The sequence below is a fragment of the Abramis brama genome (assembly GCF_963993115.1).
Source record: "Abramis brama genome assembly, chromosome: 11".
Classification (NCBI taxonomy): domain Eukaryota; kingdom Metazoa; phylum Chordata; class Actinopteri; order Cypriniformes; family Leuciscidae; genus Abramis; species Abramis brama.
The window spans coordinates 5,127,965-5,151,992 of record NC_139973.1 but is presented as its reverse complement, the minus strand read 5'-3'; the positions used below and the strand labels follow the sequence as shown (position 1 = coordinate 5,151,992).

The following is a 24,028-nucleotide window of genomic DNA, read 5'->3' as shown; positions in this document are numbered from 1 at the left end:
CAGTATTAAATTAGGCTAATTCAAGTGTTTTCATGCAAAGAATAAAATTGTCATTACACTGATTGTTGTTAGATTTTTAATTATATTATTATACAATATTATTAATTTAATTAAAACGCTCTTTTAAAGGCCAGTGAAAGCATAGGCTACTGTCAGTTAAGTCCTATTCGGACACTAATATTGTTTCTCATGGGCTCGTCCGGTATTTTAAACATTTACAGGGGTAAGTCGGTGATTTTAGTGCTGTCCGAATCCATAATATCAGTGTTTTTCTCACCCAACCCGCGTAAAAATCCCTGGCCAAATTAGTACCTTCTGTTTTTTGACAAACAGGTCGTGTGGTAATTTAATTGCTGTCTGAATCCACATCTCTGAGTTTACAAGAGATTCAAAATTCACGGTTTAAATCCTTTTTGATCACTGCCGAGCACCGTACGCAAGATGTAAACTTTTATTACTGAAATGCTGGAAAGTATTTACAAGAACAATATTTCATCGCAGCTCCACCTCAGCGAACAAAAATGGGAAAGAGAAGAAGGCACGTAAATTTTTGAAAAGGTTATTGTGGCAGCAATATATGATACAATTTTAAAATATGTAGGCTAGGCTATTATAGGCTATTATAGTTTGGATTATTTTTTATAATATCCAATAATCATAATAAATTGCAATTTCAACTATTTCTGAAGTGCTTCATTTATAAAGATCACCGCTTTCTCACATAAACAGCCCCTGCACGAGAGAATAATTGATTCTCGAGCCATCGATATCAAACAATTCAGCACCATCGCCACGGACAGCGCCGGGTAACGTCGCACGTAAGAAGGTACATCTTAAGCAGCTTCCTAAGGTATGGTTCGGGGAACACACTTAGGAACATAAACAACTTTGGTAAGATATATCTTTCGAGCTTTCTTAGCGCGCTAAGAGTGAGCGTTATCGGGAAACCGGGCCCTGGTTATTTGCTAAGAAGCTGCTCCTGAAAAAAGTATCAGTACCAACTATTCGTGTTCCTGCTGCACCTCCAGAAGAACTGAAGTGAGTGTAACGTTTTATTGACCTTTATATTAATCTTTATATTCATCTTTGCAAATCGCTTGCTGCACGCTTCACGATGAATGCGGCTGTTTACAATCAGGGTACATTACGGCATGTTTTCTATGTATGACGTTCTCAATATAATTCATAATCCCATGTTTATAATGAACAACGCATTATGGCTATTGTGTTACAAATGGTGTGCGCACAGAACAGAGGGGCGGGGTGAGCAAAGCTCATTATCATTTAAAGATACATGCACTTAAACGGCGTGCTGAAAACAGAGCTGGTTTTGACCAGGTAAAATTAGTGTTTTCTTACAATACTAATGAGAATTTTTAATTAAAGTATATTACAAACTTTTAATTTAGCCCCCAAAGAATCATATTAGCTTGTACAAAAATGACATTATATACAAAAATTAATGTATTAAATACAAATTATCAAACCGGGTTGTATTTATTTACACATTTTAAATATAGCACAAATACACAATTTAGACACTTTCTGGTTGTCATTCACTATTGCATCATGTGCCTTATGTGTCCAAATACTTTTTGGGGCCTGTTACAGCCCTTCCACTGTTTTTTAAGTTTAGTTTTTTTTGTGAGAATTCTAGGACCGACTCCTCCTTGGTGGGCGGGATTGCCCTAATGAAAACCAACTGCACCTGTGGCAACCTATTTAAGGAGCTCCTCGATTTTGTCTAGTTCTCTCTCATTTTTGTTCTGTGTCTTTGTTTGAAGAGTGGGTTCTTGAGTTTTTGTGTTCCCATATGATTTCCACGACTCTACAAACCCCATTTCCAACGGTTTATTGATTTGAGCTTGTATTGATATTTACTATTATTACCTTGACATTATTTGTTTAACTTTAAATAAACCTAGATTTTCTCTATTGAAACCCATCTTGTGAATTGTCCTCTTTATGTTATGACTTTGAGCCGGGTCGTAACAGGGTCACTGTACATCAAAATGCATCTGTGAACACCTAATCAGCAGTGAGGGGAAAAAACCAGCACTGCATCAAATGTAGTTTGCACACACTGGCCATCGCTACAGTGATATGTAAAGCGAGTGAGATGAGATTACTCATTCTGTGTCCAGAGAGGATGTGCGTATGTAAATGCAGTGAAGCAGAACTCGGCAGCTAAATGAGATGTGTGCAAGAGAGATGGCACAGTAGTTTAGATCGCAGATGGCTTTACTTCCACTTTTCTGCATTTAAACCTGAACCCTATGACAAAAATGTCTGCTTCAGGTTCCTGGTCCACAAATGAGCAAACAAATAAATAAAAACAAGCATATTAAACTGACCAGGTTCATGAGTTTGAGTCCCTCCAGCAGTTTACAGTTGCGGTTTTTTAGACGATGGGCCTCGTCAATCACCACACAGCGCCAGTTAATCTTCTTCAGCTCCGGACAGTCAGCCATAATCATTTCAAATGTAGTGATCACGCCATGAAACTTAAACTGACCAGTCATGATGTTTCCCTGAAGGAGCAAGAGAAAGAAAGGAAAAAAAAAAAAAAAAAAAGAAAAAAAAGGTGTGAAGTGAGGTCAGACATAAAAAAAAAAAATCGTACTGATCTGCGTCATGAACATGTAAATGTTTTTGAAAGTCCCTTATGCTCAGCAAGGCTGCATTTAACTGATAAAAAAAAAAATATATATAGTAATACTGTGAAATATTATTCCAATGCAAAACTATTTTAAAAATTTCTATATTTAAATTTATTCCTGTAATGCAAAGCTGAATTTTCAGCATCATTACTCCAGTCTTTAGTTTCACATGATCCTTCTTTCTTTTTTTTTACAGCCATTCCGGCTTCTATGGCTATGTTCATGGAAAAAGCCAGGTTTAGTTATTCACAAATAAAAATAAATAAGATAAAAAAATCAAAAAAATTCACCTTAAGATTAAATTAAATTTTACTTGGTTAAAAACTTTTTTTAAAGTCATTTTCATGATCCAACAGAAATCAATCTAGTATGCTGATTTCCTGTCTCAAGAAACCATGATACATTTTTTCAGGATTTTTTGATAGATCCACGTTGATTTGAAACAGAAATCTTCTGTCACTCTGTTTGACCCACCTGTTCATCTCGGTAGTACGTCTCATACTGCAGGATCATCTGCCGACTGATCTGGCTGCCGTGATAGACAATGACGTTCATTTCAGTCCATGTGCGGAATTCCCTCTCCCAGTTGGTGATGGTGGAGAGCGGGGCGATGATGAGGAAGGGTCCTCTCAGACCCATGAAGAAAATCTCAAAGAGGAATGTGATGGACTGGATGGTCTTCCCCAGCCCCATCTCATCAGCCAGAATACAGTTTTTCCTACATCAGGAGAAACATGGTCAGGTGTTCATTAATCACATCAGATTGCAGTTATGAGGAACAGGATTTGGAATCGGTCGCATGAGCATCTTTCTGCTGTCTGAAATTATTTTATCATGTTTATTTTTTTTAGGTACATTTTTATTAGGTAAGGGTTAGGTTAAAAAATAATAATAAAGTATTTGCTTACAGCTAGGGTTGTCAATCAATAATCTAAAAAAAAGTATTACATTATATGCTGATAAATTAGCCAAATTAATTACATTTGTCAATTATAATATAATATTTGCTGAAAAAGTCTTCAGATAAAAGATAAAGACATTGCATTGTATTAGACAATATCTCATATATATATATACAGTGAGGAAAATAAGTATTTGAACACCCTGCTATTTTGCAAGTTCTCCCACTTGGAAATCATGGAGGGGTCTGAAATTGTCATCGTAGGTGCATGTCCACTGTGAGAGACATAATCTAAAAAAAAAAAATCCAGAAATCACAATATATGATTTTTTAACTATTTATTTGTATGATACAGCTGCAAATAAGTATTTGAACACCTGTCTATCAGCTAGAATTCTGACCCTCAAAGACCTGTTAGTCTGCCTTTAAAATGTCCACCTCTACTCCATTTATTATCCTAAATTAGATGCACCTGTTTGAGGTCGTTAGCTGCATAAAGACACCTGTCCACCCCATACAATCAGTAAGAATCCAACTACTAATATGGCCAAGACAAAAGAGCTGTCCAAAGACACTAGAGACAAAATTGTACACCTCCACAAGGCTGGAAAGGGCTACAGGGAAATTGCCAAGCAGCTTGGTGAAAAAATGTCCACTGTTGGAGCAATCATTAGAAAATGGAAGAAGCTAAACATGACTGTCAATCTCCCTCGGACTGGGGCTCCATGCAAGATCTCACCTCGTGGGGTCTCAATGATCCTAAGAAAGGTGAGAAATCAGCCCAGAACTACACGGGAGGAGCTGGTCAATGACCTGAAAAGAGCTGGGACCACCGTTTCCAAGGTTACTGTTGGTAATACACTAAGACGTCATGGTTTGAAATCATGCATGGCACGGAAGGTTCCCCTGGCTTAAACCAGCACATGTCAAGGCCCGTCTTAAGTTTGCCAATGACCATTTGGATGATCCAGAGGAGTCATGGGAGAAAGTCATGTGGTCAGATGAGACCAAAATAGAACTTTTTGGTCATAATTCCACTAAACGTGTTTGGAGGAAGAAGAATGATGAGTACCATCCCAAGAACACCATCCCTACTGTGAAGCATGGGGGTGGTAGCATCATGCTTTGGGGGTGTTTTTCTGCACATGGGACAGGGCAACTGCACTGTATTAAGGAGAGGATGACCTGGGCCATGTATTGCGAGATTTTGGGGAACAACCTCCTTCCCTCAGTTAGAGCATTGAAGATGGGTCGAGGCTGGGTCTTCCAACATGACAATGACCCGAAGCACACAGCCAGGATAACCAAGGAGTGGCTCTGTAAGAAGCATATCAAGGTTCTGGCGTGGCCTAGCCAGTCTCCAGACCTAAACCCAATAGAGAATCTTTGGAGGGAGCTCAAACTCCGTGTTTCTCAGCGACAGCCCAGAAACCTGACTGATCTAGAGAAGATCTGTGTGGAGGAGTGGGCCAAAATCCCTCCTGCAGTGTGTGCAAACCTGGTGAAAAACTACAGGAAACGTTTGACCTCTGTAATTGCAAACAAAGGCTACTGTACCAAATATTAACATTGATTTTCTCAGGTGTTCAAATACTTATTTGCAGCTGTATCATACAAATAAATAGTTAAAAAATCATACATTGTGATTTCTGGATTTTTTTTTTTTAGATTATGTCTCTCACAGTGGACATGCACCTACGATGACAATTTCAGACCCCTCCATGATTTCTAAGTGGGAGAACTTGCAAAATAGCAGGGTGTTCAAATACTTATTTTCCTCACTGTATATATATATATAACACAAAAATTGGATTTTGAAACCTATATATTGCTAGTTAAAAAAATTTAGCTTTTTTTGCAAGTCTGAATTTCAGCAAATTTTACATATGAGTAAAAACAAATCAATTTAAATTGAGACTTAAAACAAGCATTACATTACTGTCATTATGCTTGGTCTTAGTTTAATAATTAAATAGTTATTTATACCTTAAACTAGGATCATAATTTTTTGTAGACCCTACAAGAGCTGATATTAAAAGTCTCTTTCACCTGTTGTACCAGTTGAAAAGAAGCCAGTTCATTCCCTCTAATTGGTATTCTCTGAGCTGGTTCCCATTCCTGTATTCTTTGGACTTCTCCAGTTTTTGCCACTGTTCTGGCAGAGGCCTTTCCTGTATTATTACAAAAGACAAGAGAAGTGCCACTTCCTTCAAAATACATACTATAAAGAAGAATAAACATGTTTTGGATAATACAATCAAACATAGAGCTGAAACCATGTGATCATAATGTAAAAATACGCACTGGAAACGTCCAATAAATCGTATCTCGTAACGAAAAAAAAAAAAAAAAAAATCGAAAAAACAATTCCCATTCATTTGCATTTGAGCGCTTACCACAAGTTTAATTTCAGGAATTTTTTTGAGGTCTTCAAACTCTCGGATTTTCACAGGGTCAACATCTTCCTGAAGCTCCCAAGTACTCTCCTCATATGACAATGAGCACCATTTCACCAGGTAGTGGGTAACCTCCTGTTTTCATGCATGCAAACAAACCAAACCTCAAAAGACTGGCACTACAAGCACAGGTTTGTTTTCAGAAGTTCATCTGAAGAGTGCCTCACCTCTCCTGTTTCTGTATCAGTGGTGATAGCGATCTCTAAAACCCGATCAACCTCAATATAATCTGGATTAAAAAGGTCTTCATCCGGCTGAGGAGAAACACAACATCATCTCAAGCATTTTTAGGCAAATAATACACATGTAGACAGGAAAGTGGTCTATAACAAAGGTGAAGTACTTGCACAAAATGTTCCGCATGGATTTCAGCTTTTACGTCATAATTATTTTTGATGCATATCCAGGTTTTAACTTTAAATGAGCAACAAACAAACAGCAGCATGTTATGGCAGACACACCTCTGTGAAAATGTGCTTCATTTGTGCCTGCTTGTTTCTGAAGCGCTTGATTTTTTGTTGAATGCGTGGGTCCTTTTCCAGTTCCTCCAAGGTCGCCCATTTACAGTGCAGATAGGAGCTGGCAATGAGAAAAAGCTTTCATTGCTGACAATGTGCTGTAAACAACACTGAATGCATTTATCATGCATGCATTTAATTTAAAATAGCATTGTGTTCACAATATGTCCTTGTAGCGTTTCTCAATCCATATTTGTGTGTATCACACAAAACTTCTAAGTCACATTTAAACTCAAAATCAAAAGAAAGAAATAAGAAGTTATATTCTGCAAAAAGAAAATTAAGCTTTTTTACATTAACAACAATGTTTGTATACATTAACAACATTTCTGTATTGAGGTATTTCTGGCATAAATTAAGCACATAACCACTGTTTTATATCAATACTGTAACGCAAAAATAAAAACGATATATTATATAAATTGTAGATTATTTATACATTACAGTAAATTTAACAATAAAATATAAAATGTAAATATACAGTCATTGCTGTAAGATATTTTGGGGAACTGTGCTCATCATGAAAATCCTAATAGCCATCTGTCTTTAAGCAAAAAAAAAGTTTTTGAGGTTAAACTTGACTCACTAACTAGTACTGTAATTTCCAAAACTACACCAGAAAAAGATCCACCCCATTGTTGATTCAGCAAATCATTTCATGAGGCAGAGTGTATTACTACTCTACCAGATGGACAATTTAATGCATAAATGATTTGAAGTAATGAATTACACAATAAAGGTGAGTTATGCGTTTGCTCTGACAGTTTGACAAGCTGAGTGTTCTAGAGTTTGAGAGCACAAAAAGGTAACAGCAGTTTGATGCGCATGAGTACACTTACAAATTTCTGTACTTGACGTAAAACTCCTCCATCTCTTCTGGTGCTTCATCAGGGGATGTCTAAATGAAAACCATAGATCAAACACTGAGAATATTCTTTTTAGGCAGATGTTATTTGCACCCCACTGTAATGAATAGTATATGCTGCAGTAATGCATTTAGGTGAATTCAGTACTTTGTTCTTTTAGCACAGTGGTGTAAATCACAGATTTAATTAAATGTTAAAGGTGGTGGTGGAAAAAATATAAAGGTTTAAGAATCACTCATTGAACAACACATTTAATACACACTTTAAAGTTAACTTCATGACCAAATAAGAAATATTGTTGCTTAATTTTATATAACTAGACAAATTGTTACTCAAGTCTTTATAAATGTAACATGTAATCTGATCACTTTACCTCTTTCTTGACCGTTCGCACAGAGAGTATTTTCTCAATAATATTAGCCTCATCTTCAGGGGGTTCCTGGGAAGAAAGAAGGCGGGAGTGATTATTTCAGTGTGTGTTTGCTCTGCCCCTCCAGAAGTAGGGCAGGTGTGTGGTGTGGCATAATGGCAGATGTTGCCACAGTTACCTCAGCCTGCCAAGCGAGGGTAGAGGAAGACATGGCAGCAATTCGGCCCGTGCCCAACACAGCAATGGTCTCCCCGTCATCATCCACGACCTTGAAATCAAGATCTTCGTTGTACTTCCGCCGCTTCACTTGACGCCCTGATCTCCTCTTCTGCACAGAGAAGAAAAGAATAATTTGGTCATTTAGTTTGTGTAAAAAAATCTTGTGCATATCCAAAGATTACTGGTACAACGTTACATGATCAGTAAGTGATTTCAAAATCACACTAGATCACTCATAACACATTTAATGTTCACATTTTTTGGAAACACTCTTTAAAATACTGTGTACTTTAACATTTATCCAACCTGTCTTCCAATTTAAAATTGCTCTCATTTAAATGGTTAAAAAAAAAATCAAAACTCTTATTCAGAAATTTGCATTTAAATGGTCACTCTAACCACGTTTTCTTTCTTTTGTAGTTTTTATTTATTTTAAAAATAATGGAATGATGAAATTTGAAGCCCGGAGGCCTGATGAAGATCGTTTCAGGAGAACTCACAGTGTTATCCATAGGGTCGGTGCTTTCCTCACCGCCGGTGGCGAGCGTGCTGAGAGAGGCTGTGTCATCACTCTCCACCATCTCAAGTACAGCATCACTTTTCCTCTTTCCCTTCTTCTTCTTCTCCGGAGGCATGGCACCCTGCTCTCTGCATAACAGCAACACATGCTCTTAAAATTCATCTAACTGGCACAGTTTTGCACAGGTTGACAAATCGTATAGCCAACCACCAAGGGGTTCTTTGACTGATATCAGGCCATATTATGGTACAAAACACCAACATGTGCTGTGCAGACGCTTCCTGGGTTATAAGTGGACAATTTACACAAGCAGCACAAGAGTTTTGCTGGAGCACAGCACTTGAATAAAATCATGTCACTGCTTTACTGTTGGAGAGAGCTGAAAGGGAACCACAAAGTGAACAAGGAAGTTAAATAAGGGAATGTATCCCATAAAAGACGATTGGCATAAACTTTACAAGTTCATGGAGGGTCATTTTTAAGAGCCATAATTGTGGTATTTATTGTTTATTTGCAACCCTGGGGCAAATTACATATTTGAATACCTTATGAATGCATGCATAAAACTGCACCTTTATTTCTCCAAATGCACTATAAAATAACCAAAAGTCCAAATAGCCCTTCACATGGTTGCAGGTTTCATATTTTGACCTTGGTTTCAAAATGGAAACCCATAAGCACCCACATTCACCTTGTAACGCTCACAATCCCTGTATCACATTTCACCTAATCAAGATATGAAAAGGTCTATGATTGAGCGTAGCAAGAACAGCGCTGAGACGGTACTTGCAAAACTGTGTCACATATAAAAGATGCAATTTACAGAAATGAGATGGTTTTGTCAGTTGACTTGTTAATCTAAAAATTATTTACTGACATAAAACTAGTTTGCTGCCTTCAATTAAGATGTCTCTTAGTAAACTTGGCACCGAGTATGTTGAATATAATATACCTGCCATTATGGTCTTGTTATAAAGCGCATATAGAACTCCAGTGTAAGACAAATAATACTGAATGAATATTACTGTTTGTATCATTGAAAACATCTCCATTTCATGTCATGTACAATACCATTCACAAGTTTGGGGTCAGTAAGTTTTTTTTTTTAAGAACGAAATTATTCAGTAAATATAATTATATTATAATGTTAAAAAAGCTTTCTAATAAATAAAATAAATAAATGCTGTTCTTTTAAACTATATTAATCAATGTATCACAGTTTCCACAAAGATATTAAGAAGCACAACTGTTTTTAACATTGATAAGAAATAAGAGACTTTAAAATAATAATTAAAAAAACATACTTGTGAATGGTTGTTTACGTATATTTACCCAAAAATGACAATTCTGTTATCTTTTAACCAACTCACTTTGGCTTCCTCCCTCGTTTGGAGGGCGGATGTGTTGCAGTGTTCTTGGGCTGTGGTTTCACTTTCACATCTTGACCTTTCTTGACCTTTTTGACCTCCTTTTGACCTTTCGCCTCCCTCTTATGATCCTTTTGCTCCTTCACCGCCTTTGACTTTCTCGGAAGAATCTCCTTCCCTTCCTTTTGCACCCTTCTCTTTGGTTTAGCATTGCTCTCTCCATCTTTGCTCCACTCTGACTCAGTCTTGTCTTTTTTCCTTCGTTTCTTCTTCACCCTGGTCCCGCCCCCTCCATCATCCTCCTCACTGTTGATTGATGAAGGGCGGAGACTGTGACTGCTGGCCGCAGACCCAGCCTTTGTGTGAGTCATGCAATGATTGGGCGGCCCTCCGATAATCCGTAACTGTTCTTTGCCTAAGTGGCCAATGGGAAATGTAGTTTGTGCGTTTTGGTCAGAGGCATTCGAGGCAGCAGCGGATGGAGTGTGCTTTAGTACATGGGTGGCAGACATCTGGAAAAACAGAAAACAGATTAGAATTCGCTCCTCTAATTAAACACTATGTGTGTTGTTTGAAACAGACACATCAAAGACTGTCCTGTCCAGTCAAACCATCTGCTAGTTATCAATAGAACATATGTTTTGGGAAATTTCATGCTGGTTTATTATACATTATATATACTGAACTAAAACAAACTAAAAAAGTGATCAGGCTCCACGGACAGTGTGAATGCAAAATGAAATGGGGTTGTTTTCACTTGGTTCACTTTTTAATCCACTCACAGCTCTTTTAAAGAGCACTCAAGTTTTAAAAGCTGTTTTTATCTGCAGGGTAATGCATGTATTACAGGTTATTTTATGGCACATAGTGAATGAGCTTTATGATGTATTCAATCCATATTCACTCCTATTTACATATGTGCTCTATCGTAAAGAAATCGTAGTGCAGTCATGAGATGCCCAATTACACATTATAGGGCAGATTAAATTAAAACTGTTCTTCTGCTTCTACAGGAAATAACATTTATGAATTAAACAGAATTCACTGCCGTCTGTGAGCTTTGTGTTTCTGGTTCACATTTAGCCCCGTATCTCTTATTCGGCGAAGCATGTTTATTTTTAACTACGCCTTAGTGTTGCAGTGAACACGTGGAACAGCGCGCATGTGCAGGCATACACACACACACACACACACACACACACACATATACGCACTCCCCGACAGGGCATGCGACTGCAGGCAGGTATGGGGATAATGTCAATGAATCACATGCTTTCCAAAGCAAGCGGGCTGGAATCAGGGCCGTCGTCATGGCAACAGGCTCGGGACCAAACTGTGGGAAGCGGGAACGTAAACACGCAGTCTCCGTGGTAACCCTTTCCTTTCTGGGGTCTAAAAAGCATCGACCTCATTGTTCCTGAAGGTAATATTGCCAATGTCTACATGGGTGAAAAAAACACTACTTTTGTACTTGACTGCACTGTACAGACAACATGAAGTGTAAACGGCAACCTGCAACTGAACTGCTCTTTTCACTTTTGCCCTTACATTGACTTTTTTTAAAATGCTCTCTCTATGCATCACACACATATGCACGCAAGGCTAATGCACGGAAGCAAACACTGCAGACTATTCCCGTGACGTGCTGCAGTATGCATGCTTGCCAGGCAAATCTGCCAACCGCAAGCGCACACACATACACACGTTGCAATCAAATTCCCTATGAATCAATACCAACTCCCAACTCCCAAACGCGACAGCTGCAGTTCAGTCAATGCCAGATCCAAACCTGAACACACCTTGCTCAAATGTGCTTTATAAAACATGCACACACATCGCTCCTACTAACATGCATTCACCTCTCCACCAAATGCACGATAGCAGTCAAGCTAACTGCAATAACAAAAAGCAAAATCATGAAAGAATTCATTGTTTTTGTCCTTTAACTGCTCTATACATCTGTAAACCTCCCTAAATAAAGTCCATATTGTTTTGCTCATGGATTCAGAAAAAAACGGAATAAAATCGCACACTTGGAATGAATGGAAAGACGATATGTTCTTGTGTTAAAAACAGACAGAGAAGAAGAGTAGGCATGGGTCTCAAGGAAACATTTCAGCAATTTATTGGATCTTTGCTGAAAAATTAATACATTTCTTACATTTTTATAAATAATCTTACTGAACACAAACTTTGATTGGTAGTGTATGTGTATAAAATAGTTTCTTACTTTTGTAAATAAATTAATATATAGGCAAAATGTTCATTTGTAGTTGTAAAGCCTCCTTTGACTTGTTAATCATTTTTTATAAACATGCAGTGATTTAAAATTGGTCAAAAATCAAATAACCAAATCACTGGGAATCCCTGCTGGTTCTTCAGGAAGGCCTGATAATGAAGCTCTCAGGGTCGGAAGTGCCTTTTGAATCACTCATCTCGCAGTGATGAAATAATAAAACTAAATTGGGCTACTTTGATTTGACACCACCAAAATTCAAATCAAAATGTAGATCAGATAATTTGTATGACAGCGAGCACGTTTACATGCACCTGTACACTGATAACTCACAAAAATCAGCTCATTCAAATAACCTGCTGTGTGGTTTACATGCAAACCAATAACCCGACAACGCAAGTAATCCGCTTTTACAAGACTTTATTAATAAATCAGGTTTCGTCCCGGTAGTAATGTCAAAACGCAATAATTTGCGTATCTGACTCGAGAGCATTTCCATTTCTTTTGTCGTTTGTGATGTTAAATAAAGCATTAAGAACCGAAGAAGAGTATTGCAACATGTCAGAGGGAAACTTACAGCTCATATATTATCCTGTCATGCAGTTACAGATGCAGCATTTTGATTATACCACTTCTTCTGCTGCACGAGATTTCAAGAAAAGGATGTGATCAAGAAAGAATGAGTTTGCGATATATTTCTTCCTCCCTTACTGCAAAATGCTCGCTCTGTCTGGATGTGCTTAAATCCACAGTGAGGACGCGTTCATGTCACATATCACACATGAGCACTTCAATAAGCCAACAGAAAGCAAGTTAATGTGTTTACATGCTGGGCGATATCGGCGTAAGGGCAAAAATCTAGATGTGACTGATCAGTTCATGCTTAAGCAGTTTATGGCCTTACTCTGATAAAGGAAAACGGGTTAACTCGTTTACATGATCACGTGCATTGTTGGCTAATTAAGCATAATCAGGTTAAGAATGTGCATGTAAAGGCACTCAGAGACATGAACCTTATTGATAAGTCTCTCAGTGTGAAAATGTTTCTTTGGCCTTTTTTACCTTTTAATCTCTTATTCTTTTTAATCTGCTGGTGTCCCCGATGTCCTTCTATCGTAAATGCAGTGAAATTCAGGTGGTCACAGTTTCAAAGCAAAGAACACATGAATCCCATTGAACACTACATACAACTGACAAAGTGACAGAGAGGTTGCTATACTGACTGCACACAACCACTCTTCACTTCAAGAGATCCCAGCGCTGAGTCTAGATCCTCTGCGCCTGACAGTAGACCAAAAGCCTCCCAGATCCGGCTGACAATTCGACAGCTCCACAGAAGTGTCCTCAGGTGGTTTTCCACATAAAGGTGCAAAACGCTGTACATTTCTTGAAACCAGGAGAGACATACTACAAAGTATAACAATGATATGTATTTACTGACGCAGATATAGTTATCAAGGGGGAGTACGAGAGACAGAAGATTTTGAGTGATGCTGACATTGATTTATGTTCTGCCTAACTGATACATGATCACAGCGCTGGCTAGGATTTATTCACAACTCATAAATGTCACAACTGTTTCTTTGTGCTAATTACTATGGTACTATGGTCTGTAGAAACAGACAGGCACACTGGAATACACAGACATGCCTGAATCCATGATAAAAGGCAATTGATCAAAATGTTTAAAGTACTGTATTTTAGTGCACAAGTAAATTTTCAATTAAATCTCGACTAACTAAAATTTACCACAGAGATAAATACATATTAAGATATATTTAAATACTGATTTCACGCTCCAATGCATTGAACTCCAAGCATAATGCGGCGACGTTCAACTTTGACCTCGTTTTCCCTTTTCAAAGCGCAGCCAATGATTCCTTGACAATTAGCATGATTAGCTGGGTGTTGCTAGCCTGAAAATCAAAACAAGCTGCAAGACAGATTGGATCGAGATGTACAACACAACTTGAAAGGCAAATCATGAAAACGGCAAAGTGAATCTTTCTACACAATGCTAGACCTCACACCATCTTTATAAGAACTTAAGTTGGATTTCATAGAGAATATCACTGATTCCTAATCAAACATTAACAAAGCAAAACTTGAAACAAAGTTAAACATTATCATCATCATCTCAACGTCCTCATCTGAAAGCATCAGATGAATGGAGGTCAACTAACTGAAGTACTTATCAGATATAGGGGATTTCCACAGACTTCAGACTCACATCACACACATATCCCTTGCACTTTCTAAGATAATAATCGTTCTTAGCTCTGTTTAACACTTTACTGTATAATCAATTCCATGAACTTCATTGCATACAATAAAGTTACGTAAAAATGTTATTCTTATTTTTTTAAATGTTTTTATTAAATTTAAAAAGATTTTTTAAAAATGTGCAAAAGCTTGTGCAAATAAATTCTCTGTATGCTTGATATTAATGTGCAGTACAAACTGAAGTAGTAAGTGTAGTAGACAAAAGAGATGCTAATGCAAGGTCTTTCACTGACCACTTGCGATTGGATCACCAAAAACGAGTGTCAAGTGTATACAGAGCCAATACTTAATAGGAGAATTATATGCTAACGCTGTAATACAACAGGCACAGATGGTGCACATTAATTAGACATGTAGCAGTAATGTCAACTAAATGCCAATGTGACTGTTTTGCCAAAATTTCTAATTTATATTTCAAGTCAACTTCTTGCAAGTTTGTGCGCAACATTTACGCTGGGTTTAAGTCATCCCATGTAGGTGCAGCAGACGGCATATTTGCAGCATATGCCAACAGATATTAAATTCAAAATCTTAGCATTTGCCTATAGGAAAGCAATCATTACACCAGCCAGCCTGCACTGACCAAACCTACTCTTCTAGAAAGCATTCGAGTCAAGCATCAACTGAGAGCAGACGTAACAACAGTGCTGTGGTCAGTTAAGTCAAACAGACATTCTCCTGCCTGGTAACTCATTAACTGTCATTATAAAAACTCTTTGATTCCTCTTGAAGAAAATCTACCACCAATGCTTTCAATGAAATTTGAAACATTTGATGCGCCACAGGTTTTTATAAGCTTAGGCTATGAAGAAATGATCTGTCACCAGTAATTGTGACCATGATTATAAAATGTATAGTTATGACAAAATCTGATACCGAATGAGCCACATCCAAAGCCATATAAAATGCAAATATGAACACATCTGCACATATACCACGGCAAGCTGCTTTAAAGCTCATAAACAGCCTACAGCCGACAGAATTGTTTATTTAAGACCACACTTAAGGCATTTTGTTTGAATTTATCAGTCAAAAGAAATCAAAATTAAGACTAGAATCTGACTGGAGTCCATTTACACATCTCCAATTCTAATTCTGGAAAACAACTACATTGAATTAAAGAGTAAAACTTCTCAATCAAAAGGGCACAGTCAAGGACATTGTCTTAACTAGTCTTAAAATGTAGTCTTTTTTTAGCGCAATTTTCCACCGGACAAAATTGCGATTGTTAACTCATGATTTCTGTTCTGTCTGTGCGCACCAATCTTGCACTTCTATCCTTCTATACTCCTCAACCAGACCACCTAGAGACTTCGGGTTTTCGGCATTATGTTAAGGAAGGTCTAATCTCGGGAACGCACAAAAAAAATCCAGGAAAAGATTTACTATCTCTTAGTGTTGTGATCCCATGAGGTCAGAAAATTGCGCTAAAACACTCAACGAGTTTTTATTACTTGTTTCTTCTTCAAGACAAGTCCTAAATGTAAAGTCAGTTACATAAAAAGGTAGATCGGTCTAATTTGAATTAGAAGTAAGACTGATTGCCTATTTGCAAAATGCGTGTTGGTCAAACTAGTTCATAAGACACAGTCTTAACATGGTGGCTATGCAACTGGCCACTAGTCTAATTGTGAAAAAGGATTAAAAGTGTTTTAAAAGTCCACAAGAAAGAAAACTTATGAATATCTTGTTTCTCATAGGTAGTAACAGCTATGTTTCCATCCAAAGTTCAGAATTTAACATAAAACATTTGCGAATAAAGCAGCGTTTCCATCCCATGTGTTCAAGAGAACAAAATATTCACTTCATGGGAAATTGGATATCTGTAATAAAATTGGAAGTTGCTGCAATCAGTGAAGCCAGTGGCTCTTTTTTCCTACATCATAAATGACTCGCGTCTCAGAGCGCACAGATGAAACGCAATAAACGCCGTCATGTTATCTTGCATTCGGATGCCTGATGTTTGTGTATGCAATCGTGTGAGACAGTTCTGGGAGGTCATTATACCAAACATTTTGATGACAGACTTTGGGTCAGGCATTTCAGAATGATCAAACCAAATATTTGAGATGCTGTGCAATGAAGTTAGTCCAGTTATCCAATCACATTCACTGTTGAGGCAAAGTCACATGGGTTTTTTGTTGCGCATCAAGGGATTTATTCAGTAAATGTGTTTCCATCAGTTTATGCGCATCTCTTCTTATCAGATAAAAATGTATACACCATAATTGAGCGCATCTTGGTGTTTCTATCCAGCGTTTTTTATGCAATATCCCAAAATGAGCATTAAATCTGGAAGGAAACATGGCTGTTGAGATTAAATGGAGAGCAAATTAAGAAAAATATTTTCAGAAGAAAACTGAACACAAACTCTGCTAAGATTTGCCTGCAATCTGAATTCAACAATTTCTCATCAAATTCTTCCATGAGTAGATAATCGGAGCTATGCTATCCACAATTGTATAGCTCTATACACATACTATGTGTCAACATTTTTCTCCTTTGATTATTTTTACTTATCCTAAGGAATTGTAGGGCACACATCACAAAGTTGATACTGCTATGCAACATAACGGAGAACTCCAAAATCTCCTTGACTGTGAAAAAACAACCTCAATAATCTTCAGGGAGGAAACAATGTTATTAAAAAAATGTCACAAGCTTTCTTCTCATTTTTGTATGCAACTTAAATCCTAATCGTAAACCTATAGTCTCAAGTGTGTTGCCCTCGAGAAAGTTATCATTAGGGCAAGTTTACCTACCTAAGAGGCTAAGTAAGAGAAAGCAACAGACTTTGGGTCAGGCATTTCAGAATGATCAAACCAACATTTGAGATGCTGTGCGATGAGGATAGTCCATTAAAGTCAAATATTAAAGTCAAAAAGTAGGCTAAATAAAACTGAGGATCTTTCTGAAGTATAGCTATAGTGCAAGGACTAAAAATTATGCTGATGACGATGAAAGTGTGAGAGTCGGTGCGAGAGACAGATTGAGGGAACTCTCACAGAGTGTCTGACGGGAACACATGTGATACACTGACCTGCTTGTCCTTCTTTTGTATTTTCATTTTTTCTTGATCTTTGTGTCTGCGTCTGGAATACAGAGATATAAGGATTCATGAATACAGATATTAAAACAAAGTATAAAAATAATTTTTAAATAATTTTTAAAAAAAGCATAGAATTTGATTCAGAATGCACACTAAAAAAATGTAAAGGCAATCATTGAATTCTTGACAATAAATAAATAAAGTGGGAAAAGTGCATATTATGAAGACGACTGCAGTAGACATTAATAATGTCTAAGATATATAACTAATGTATATAGTATAAATAAATGTATTCTTATTCAACACTAACTATAAGTATTGTTCAAGGTTTATATATTGTACTGGGGTACGACTATAAGTAAGGAGTCAACTTTAATCTATCACTATCACCACCACCTGGGACCAAGGCATCACTTTATAACAACAAAAAAGTGTTTTGTTGAAATGAATGACTTGCATTAATAGCAGGTTATGACAACAAACGTCTTTCCACTTATGCAGCCTATTTAATTAACTTCAATCTCTTAATGGGTTTGATTAAAATAATTTGAAATAGTTCCAAATATTCACTAAAAGGCCCTGCACTGTCATTGAATAAAATAAATAAATAAAAAAAACAGTGTGTTTTTACAGTAATTGCAAGCAATATTATTAGCGACATAAATCCATTTTAATCACAGAATTACATCATGAACCAGGCGGGACCCCTGATACTAACTAACCCATTGCTTGAGGTAAGACAGCTGTCAGTCTACCTGTGATGCACTGTAATTATATTCAAAAGAAATTTAAGTTTCGACATTAAAACAACATTATTAGTGGCATAAATCCATATTATCACAAAATATTCACCATGACCCAGGTTGGACCCTTGACAATAATTAACTTATTGCTTGTGGTAAGACAAGTTTCAGTCTACCTGTCATGCATTTTAATTGCATACGAAAGAAAAGCATAAAGTTTTGACACTAATGCAACATCATTAGTGATAAATCCATTTGAACACATTAATTTCAAAACGGTTACATTATAAACCAGGTGGGCTCCTTGATACTAACTAACCTATTACTTGAGTTAAGATGGGTGTCAATCTACATGTACCGCATCTGCATTGTCATTGAATTAAAAATAAAAACATTCTGTCACAGTAATGCAACATTATTAACGCCTTAATTCCATAATAAATTACATAATTAGCCTACATCATAAACCAGGTGAGACCCCTGAAACTAACTAACCCATTCCTTGAGGTAAGACAGCTGTCAATCCACCTGTGATGCACTGGAAGTATATATATATATATATATATATATATATAAAAGAAAAAGCGTTTAACTAAAGAAACATTATCAGTGACAAACCCATATGGACATCTCCTACATTTCTGATACACCATAAACCAGATGGGCCTCAGTGATACTAACTAACCCATTCCTTCAGTTAAGACAAATCAATCTACCTGTGGTGCATTGACATTGAATTAAAAATAAATATATAAAGACGTAACAGTACTGCAACATTATTAGTGACATAAATCTATAATAATCACATAATTACCCCAAACACAAACTAAGATACTGATTGAGGTATGATAGGTGTCAATCTACCTGTCATGAATTACAATTGTATAAAAAGTAAAGAATAAGTCTTGACACTAACGCAACATCATTGGTGATATAAATATATATATATATAAAACCAATTAATTGAATTAATTAAGTTTCATTATAAGCCAGGTGGGCCCCTTGATACTAACTAACCCATTGCTTGAGGTAAGACAGGTGTCAATGAAGCTCTAAGGCATTTTCAATGTATAAATTTGAAAAGCATAAAGTTGTTAAAGTAATACAACATTATTAATGACAAAAAAAAAATCAATAGATAACACGTTAATTTCAGTAGGGATGCAGCAAAAAACAGGGGTTGAAGTAAACCACATGAGTGCTAGAAGTTACATTGTTCCTAGTACTTGATAACAGTCATGGGATGCTTTGTGCCTCAACAGATGCCAAACTTGCCTCATAAAACACTCTTATAAAAACACTAACATCGTGTCCCATATACATTAGCCCCTGTAGGGCGCTAGCCAGCTTGCTAACTGTAATGTCACGGCAACGGTGCTCTATATTTCAGGCGTTACACGCGTGAAGAGCCACTCAAACTCCGCGGAGGGACCGTCAAACGCGACCTCACCTACCTGGACACGCCGGCTCCGGACATCAGCTAGCGCAAAAACCTACACGTTCCTCTCTCCGCATTTATTTCCAAGGACACTAAACGCCATGACAGTTTAGAAAAATGCATAAAAAATTAGAGGGGGTGGGAGTCGGGGAAGGGAAAAAAAACTCAGAGCAATTTCTTTAATCCTAACGCACAAGAGCAGTTCATTCATGAGGGGATGCGAGAGTTTGACGCGTCCGCGCGCCACCTACCCCGTGCAGTTTTGCGCGCGACGCGTTAAAATTAAAAAAAGTTAAAAATGTGCTTACCTAAAATGGCTACTGCGGCAGCCAAAATACAAACAGCTATTATTTGGTGAAGTTTAGCGCTGGCCGCCTGCTATAACAGCCTAACATGCGTTTAGGCCCGTATTCTGCAGTTCGCCATTGGTCGGTTCTAAGCGCAGCTGGGCCGCTGGATGTTCCTATTGGCCAGCGAGCTGTCACTCAAGCGACGCTGCGCCAAGCTTGTCTGAGAGACACACATCGCCAGCGACCATTGTGTACTTTTAGCTCCTTGTGTGGATGTGGATGTTTTTGCTGTGATTCAAGAGGTTTTCCCGTTTCAGTTCTTCACCGGTGATCGAAAGCACGCGCTGGATTCATTCGCGTTTGTCGCGTCGCGTCCGGAGTGCAAAAGCAACGTTCTGGGTTTTATTTTTCTTCTCGCCTGCATCCACCAATCATGCTGCTTTTTACTCCATCATTACGGCGCATGAGAAAGAGAGAGAGAGAGGGGAAAAAAAATGTAACATTCCACGTCTTTGCTCATGTTTCATATCCCGGATGTGAGAATAGCAGGGGTTATAATGAAGCGTGTGGGTGAAGCTGCATATGTCCTTGTGATGTGTTCGGTTTCCTGAAGCTCTTTTGAGGATTCCGAAGCTGTGTTTGACATAGACAGAAATTCACGTTGTGCATCAAACAGTCTAGTGTATGTCATTGCTGTAATTCAGGCGTACTTGTCTTGCACTAACCAAAAAGTACCATGGTAATATCATGGTACCATTGTTTGGACATGGTGCCATGGTCTTCTGGACATCTACTGGGGTTTCTTTGAGTACCATGCATGTACAGTAAATTGCATGGTAAGACTATGGTATCAAATGGTAATACTATGGTACTTTGAAATATACCATGGTGCATGTCATGTATAAAAACCCTGGTAATACCGTGGCACATCTTGACATTAGTGCTGGTACCACCACAGTACTTTTTTTGTAATAAATAACAAAAATGCCATCATATAAGTACACAACTGTTCAAAAGTTTGGGGTCAGTAAGTTTGTTGTGAAAGAAATTAATACTTTTATTCAGCAAAGATGCACACATTGATGAAAATTGCAGTAATGTTACAAAATATACATTTCAAATAACTGCTGTTCTTTTGAACTTTTCATTCATCAAATCATCATATTAGAATGATTTCTGAAGGATCATGACACTGAAGACTGGAGTAATGATGCTGAAAATTCAGCTTTGTCATCACAGTAATAAATTACATGAAAAAAAAAATATTCAAGTAGAACAGTTCATTTTAAATCGTTATAATTATTCATAATATTACTGTTTAATGTATTTTTGATCAAATAAATGCAGCCTTGGTGAGCATAAGATACTTCTTTCAAAAACATTAAAACATCTTTCTGTATAGTTGTTTGCACTTAATGCATGCAATAAAATGTTTTGCTTTATCAGTGTCACCTCCTTTCTTGCTAATTAGTGTCTAGACTATATTAGTTTATTCTGTGCCATTTATGAGCATTAAACCTGCTGGCACAAACTGAGTGCTGTCACACTATAATGTTATTCCAGATAAAACTATTTCATATATGTGACCGTGGACCACAAAACCAGTCACATGGGTAAATTTTTTTAAATTGAGATTTATACATCATATGAAAGCTGAATAAATAAGCGTTCCATTGATGTGTGGTTTGTTAGTATAGGACAATATTTGGCCGAGATACAACTATTGAAAATCTGGAATCTGAGGGTGCAAAAACAAATCGAAACATTGAGAAAATCTCCTTTAAAGTTCTACATTTATGTTGGCGATTGTGCAGCATTCACTCACAAAAATAAATGTTTTGTATATGTACGATAGGAAATTTACAAAATATCTTCATGGAACATGATCTTTACTTAATATCCTAATGATTTTTATCATAAAAGAAAAATCGATAATATTGACCCATACAATGTATTGTTGGCTATTGCCACAAATATACCCATGTGACATGTGACTGGTTTTGTGATCCAGGGTCACATATGTATCTGCATGTATGAAGGTATATTGAACTTGTTTGTAACCTTGCAAAACTTCCCAGGGAAAAGACAGAGAAGCTGAATTTGGCATCTTCCGCTAAAGGTTTCTGGCAGTAGTTTTGGCTTGTAATCGTGTTGTTGCGGGGCTGAGTTACATGTGCACCGCTGACCCAAACAACCTTATTTATAAAACTCCGCCAAGAGCATTGTAGATAAACTCTGATGAAATGACTCTAGGACTTTGAGGAGCACACTAGAGACCCTCAGCTCTCAGTGACTGTTAATGTATAAATGATTTTTATGCTTGGAAGATGCTTTCTCTTCTATAGAATGTCTAAGCTTATCTTAAACCACTATACTAATATTGTAATAAACAAAGCATGTAGTTTAGGATGCAAGTTATTTTTGTCAACATATATTGAAGTGCACTAAATGAGTAATTGTATTGAAAAGTGCAGAATGCAACAGAGCACACTGTCCCACAATCATGACCGTTCAGTCTCTTTCTTGACTCATTATATTATAGACTTCTAAATTAGAATTTTTTTTTCACAAAATATATTACAATATGCATAACCAAGACGATAATGGTATGCCACTCATTGGTAAAAACAAATCCATATGGTTTGAAATGCTCATGCATACTGCATATTATGTCACATACTATTTTTTAGAAGTTGTAGGTATAATGCATAGTTCACAGCATGCATTATAGTCAAGGACAAATCTGCTCAAGGCCACAGAAGTGATGGAACCTATAATGGAACCACTCACTTTCATTGACACAAATGGCCATTTTGCACATAACCATATTATTAAGGGCAAACACATAGAATATCTCTTTTGAGTCTGTTTTAAGGTGTGTTCATTCAGCGCTGCAGTGAAGGGATGTGCCCCTCGTGTGTGTTCACCTGCACACGTCTCACTTTCACACTGATTGAGGTTCCTCACAGCAGATGATCTCCAAACCATCTGTTCCTTCGCTGCACTGCACATATGGTAAACTGACTGAAAGAGATGGAAGCAAAGAAAGAACGATAGAACTATTAGGAAGTCAACTTCCCATCTGTATGTCCTCTGAGCATGTCTGACCATCACCATTTAAAATCTTGAAGTCTATAGCAAAATGTTGAAATTTTAATCATTCAAATGCACGTTATTATTAATAATATTATAATTGATCAATAATAATATAATTATTAAATTAAATGATTCCTTTTTAGTCCTTTACCTTGTTTTTTTGGCATTATGATTATTATTATTGGCATTATATTATTGTAGTCTTTAATTCATATTTTGAATTTGTTTTGTTTAATTTCAGTTAAAGTTAATTATTTTGTTGTGTCTTTTTGTCATTTTTATAAAGCTTTTTTATAAAGTGTCTATAGTTCTTATTCATTTTTATTTCATTTTTATTTTAGTACATCAAGTTAAACTAAATGAAAATAAGTAATGTTGCCTTGGCAATAGCTGAAATAAAATATTATTTGTAGCCCATGTCATTTATTTTAGGTAATGTTTATTTTTATTTCAAGAACATTTTTTTAATGGTTTTAGTCCCGCTTAACTATAACCCTGCAAAATATGCAGATCAGCTGACACTTTAAGCAAAAAAAAGTTTCAAATTATTCATACAACTATGTACTGATCCAAATAAATACAAAACATATAGTGGAACATGTTTTTAGATGACCTTCACCTGTGGTTACACTTGTGTGAACTACCTTCATACTGTACATCTACTGAAAACCACTAAAACACCAGCTGATTAAAAAAGACAGCAAAAAATGAAGAGGAAAGATCCTGCAGCATTTGGGCACAAAAGGAACTTCATTTCAAGCAATAAAATTCAAGTGTCCAAATACTTTAGGGGCCAGATGAAGTTTGGTTCATGTTTATATGCATATTGTGTTACAGTGGTGAAGAGGTTGAGAATGCGCAGGTAAGATGGCATACATTAAGGAAATTATCAGGGCATCTGTTTAGGAGCACGTAACAAATCCCTAAAGCTCCATGCCTCTCCTTCACTGGCTCTGAGCCCAGAGTGCCTCTGGCAGGAGTTGAAGAAGTTCATTGCTTTACTACTACAAACTTCA

At 36.9% G+C, this 24,028-nt stretch overlaps 1 protein-coding gene across 2 annotated transcripts in view; it reads right to left on the bottom strand.

The window, feature by feature from the left end:
- Nucleotides 1-20,390, bottom strand: part of chd6 (chromodomain helicase DNA binding protein 6) — a 42,897-nt gene extending 22,507 nt beyond the window's left edge. The window contains exons 1-13 of one of the 2 annotated variants that reach the window (XM_084128160.1): nucleotides 19,935-20,390; nucleotides 17,437-17,488; nucleotides 9,881-10,389; nucleotides 8,491-8,638; nucleotides 7,950-8,099; nucleotides 7,775-7,840; nucleotides 7,375-7,433; nucleotides 6,479-6,596; nucleotides 6,185-6,271; nucleotides 5,958-6,092; nucleotides 5,611-5,732; nucleotides 3,135-3,378; nucleotides 2,355-2,531 (exon numbers count right to left, since the gene is read on the bottom strand). In XM_084128160.1, the coding sequence (XP_083984286.1) occupies nucleotides 2,355-2,531; nucleotides 3,135-3,378; nucleotides 5,611-5,732; nucleotides 5,958-6,092; nucleotides 6,185-6,271; nucleotides 6,479-6,596; nucleotides 7,375-7,433; nucleotides 7,775-7,840; nucleotides 7,950-8,099; nucleotides 8,491-8,638; nucleotides 9,881-10,389; nucleotides 17,437-17,463 (1,842 nt within the window). In that variant the 5' untranslated portion in view covers nucleotides 17,464-17,488; nucleotides 19,935-20,390. Of the gene's footprint in view, nucleotides 1-2,354; nucleotides 2,532-3,134; nucleotides 3,379-5,610; nucleotides 5,733-5,957; nucleotides 6,093-6,184; nucleotides 6,272-6,478; nucleotides 6,597-7,374; nucleotides 7,434-7,774; nucleotides 7,841-7,949; nucleotides 8,100-8,490; nucleotides 8,639-9,880; nucleotides 10,390-17,436; nucleotides 17,489-19,642 lie in introns of both variants that reach the window. The other variant, XM_084128159.1, reaches the window with a different exon arrangement.
- Between the last annotated feature and the right edge of the window lie 3,638 nt (nucleotides 20,391-24,028).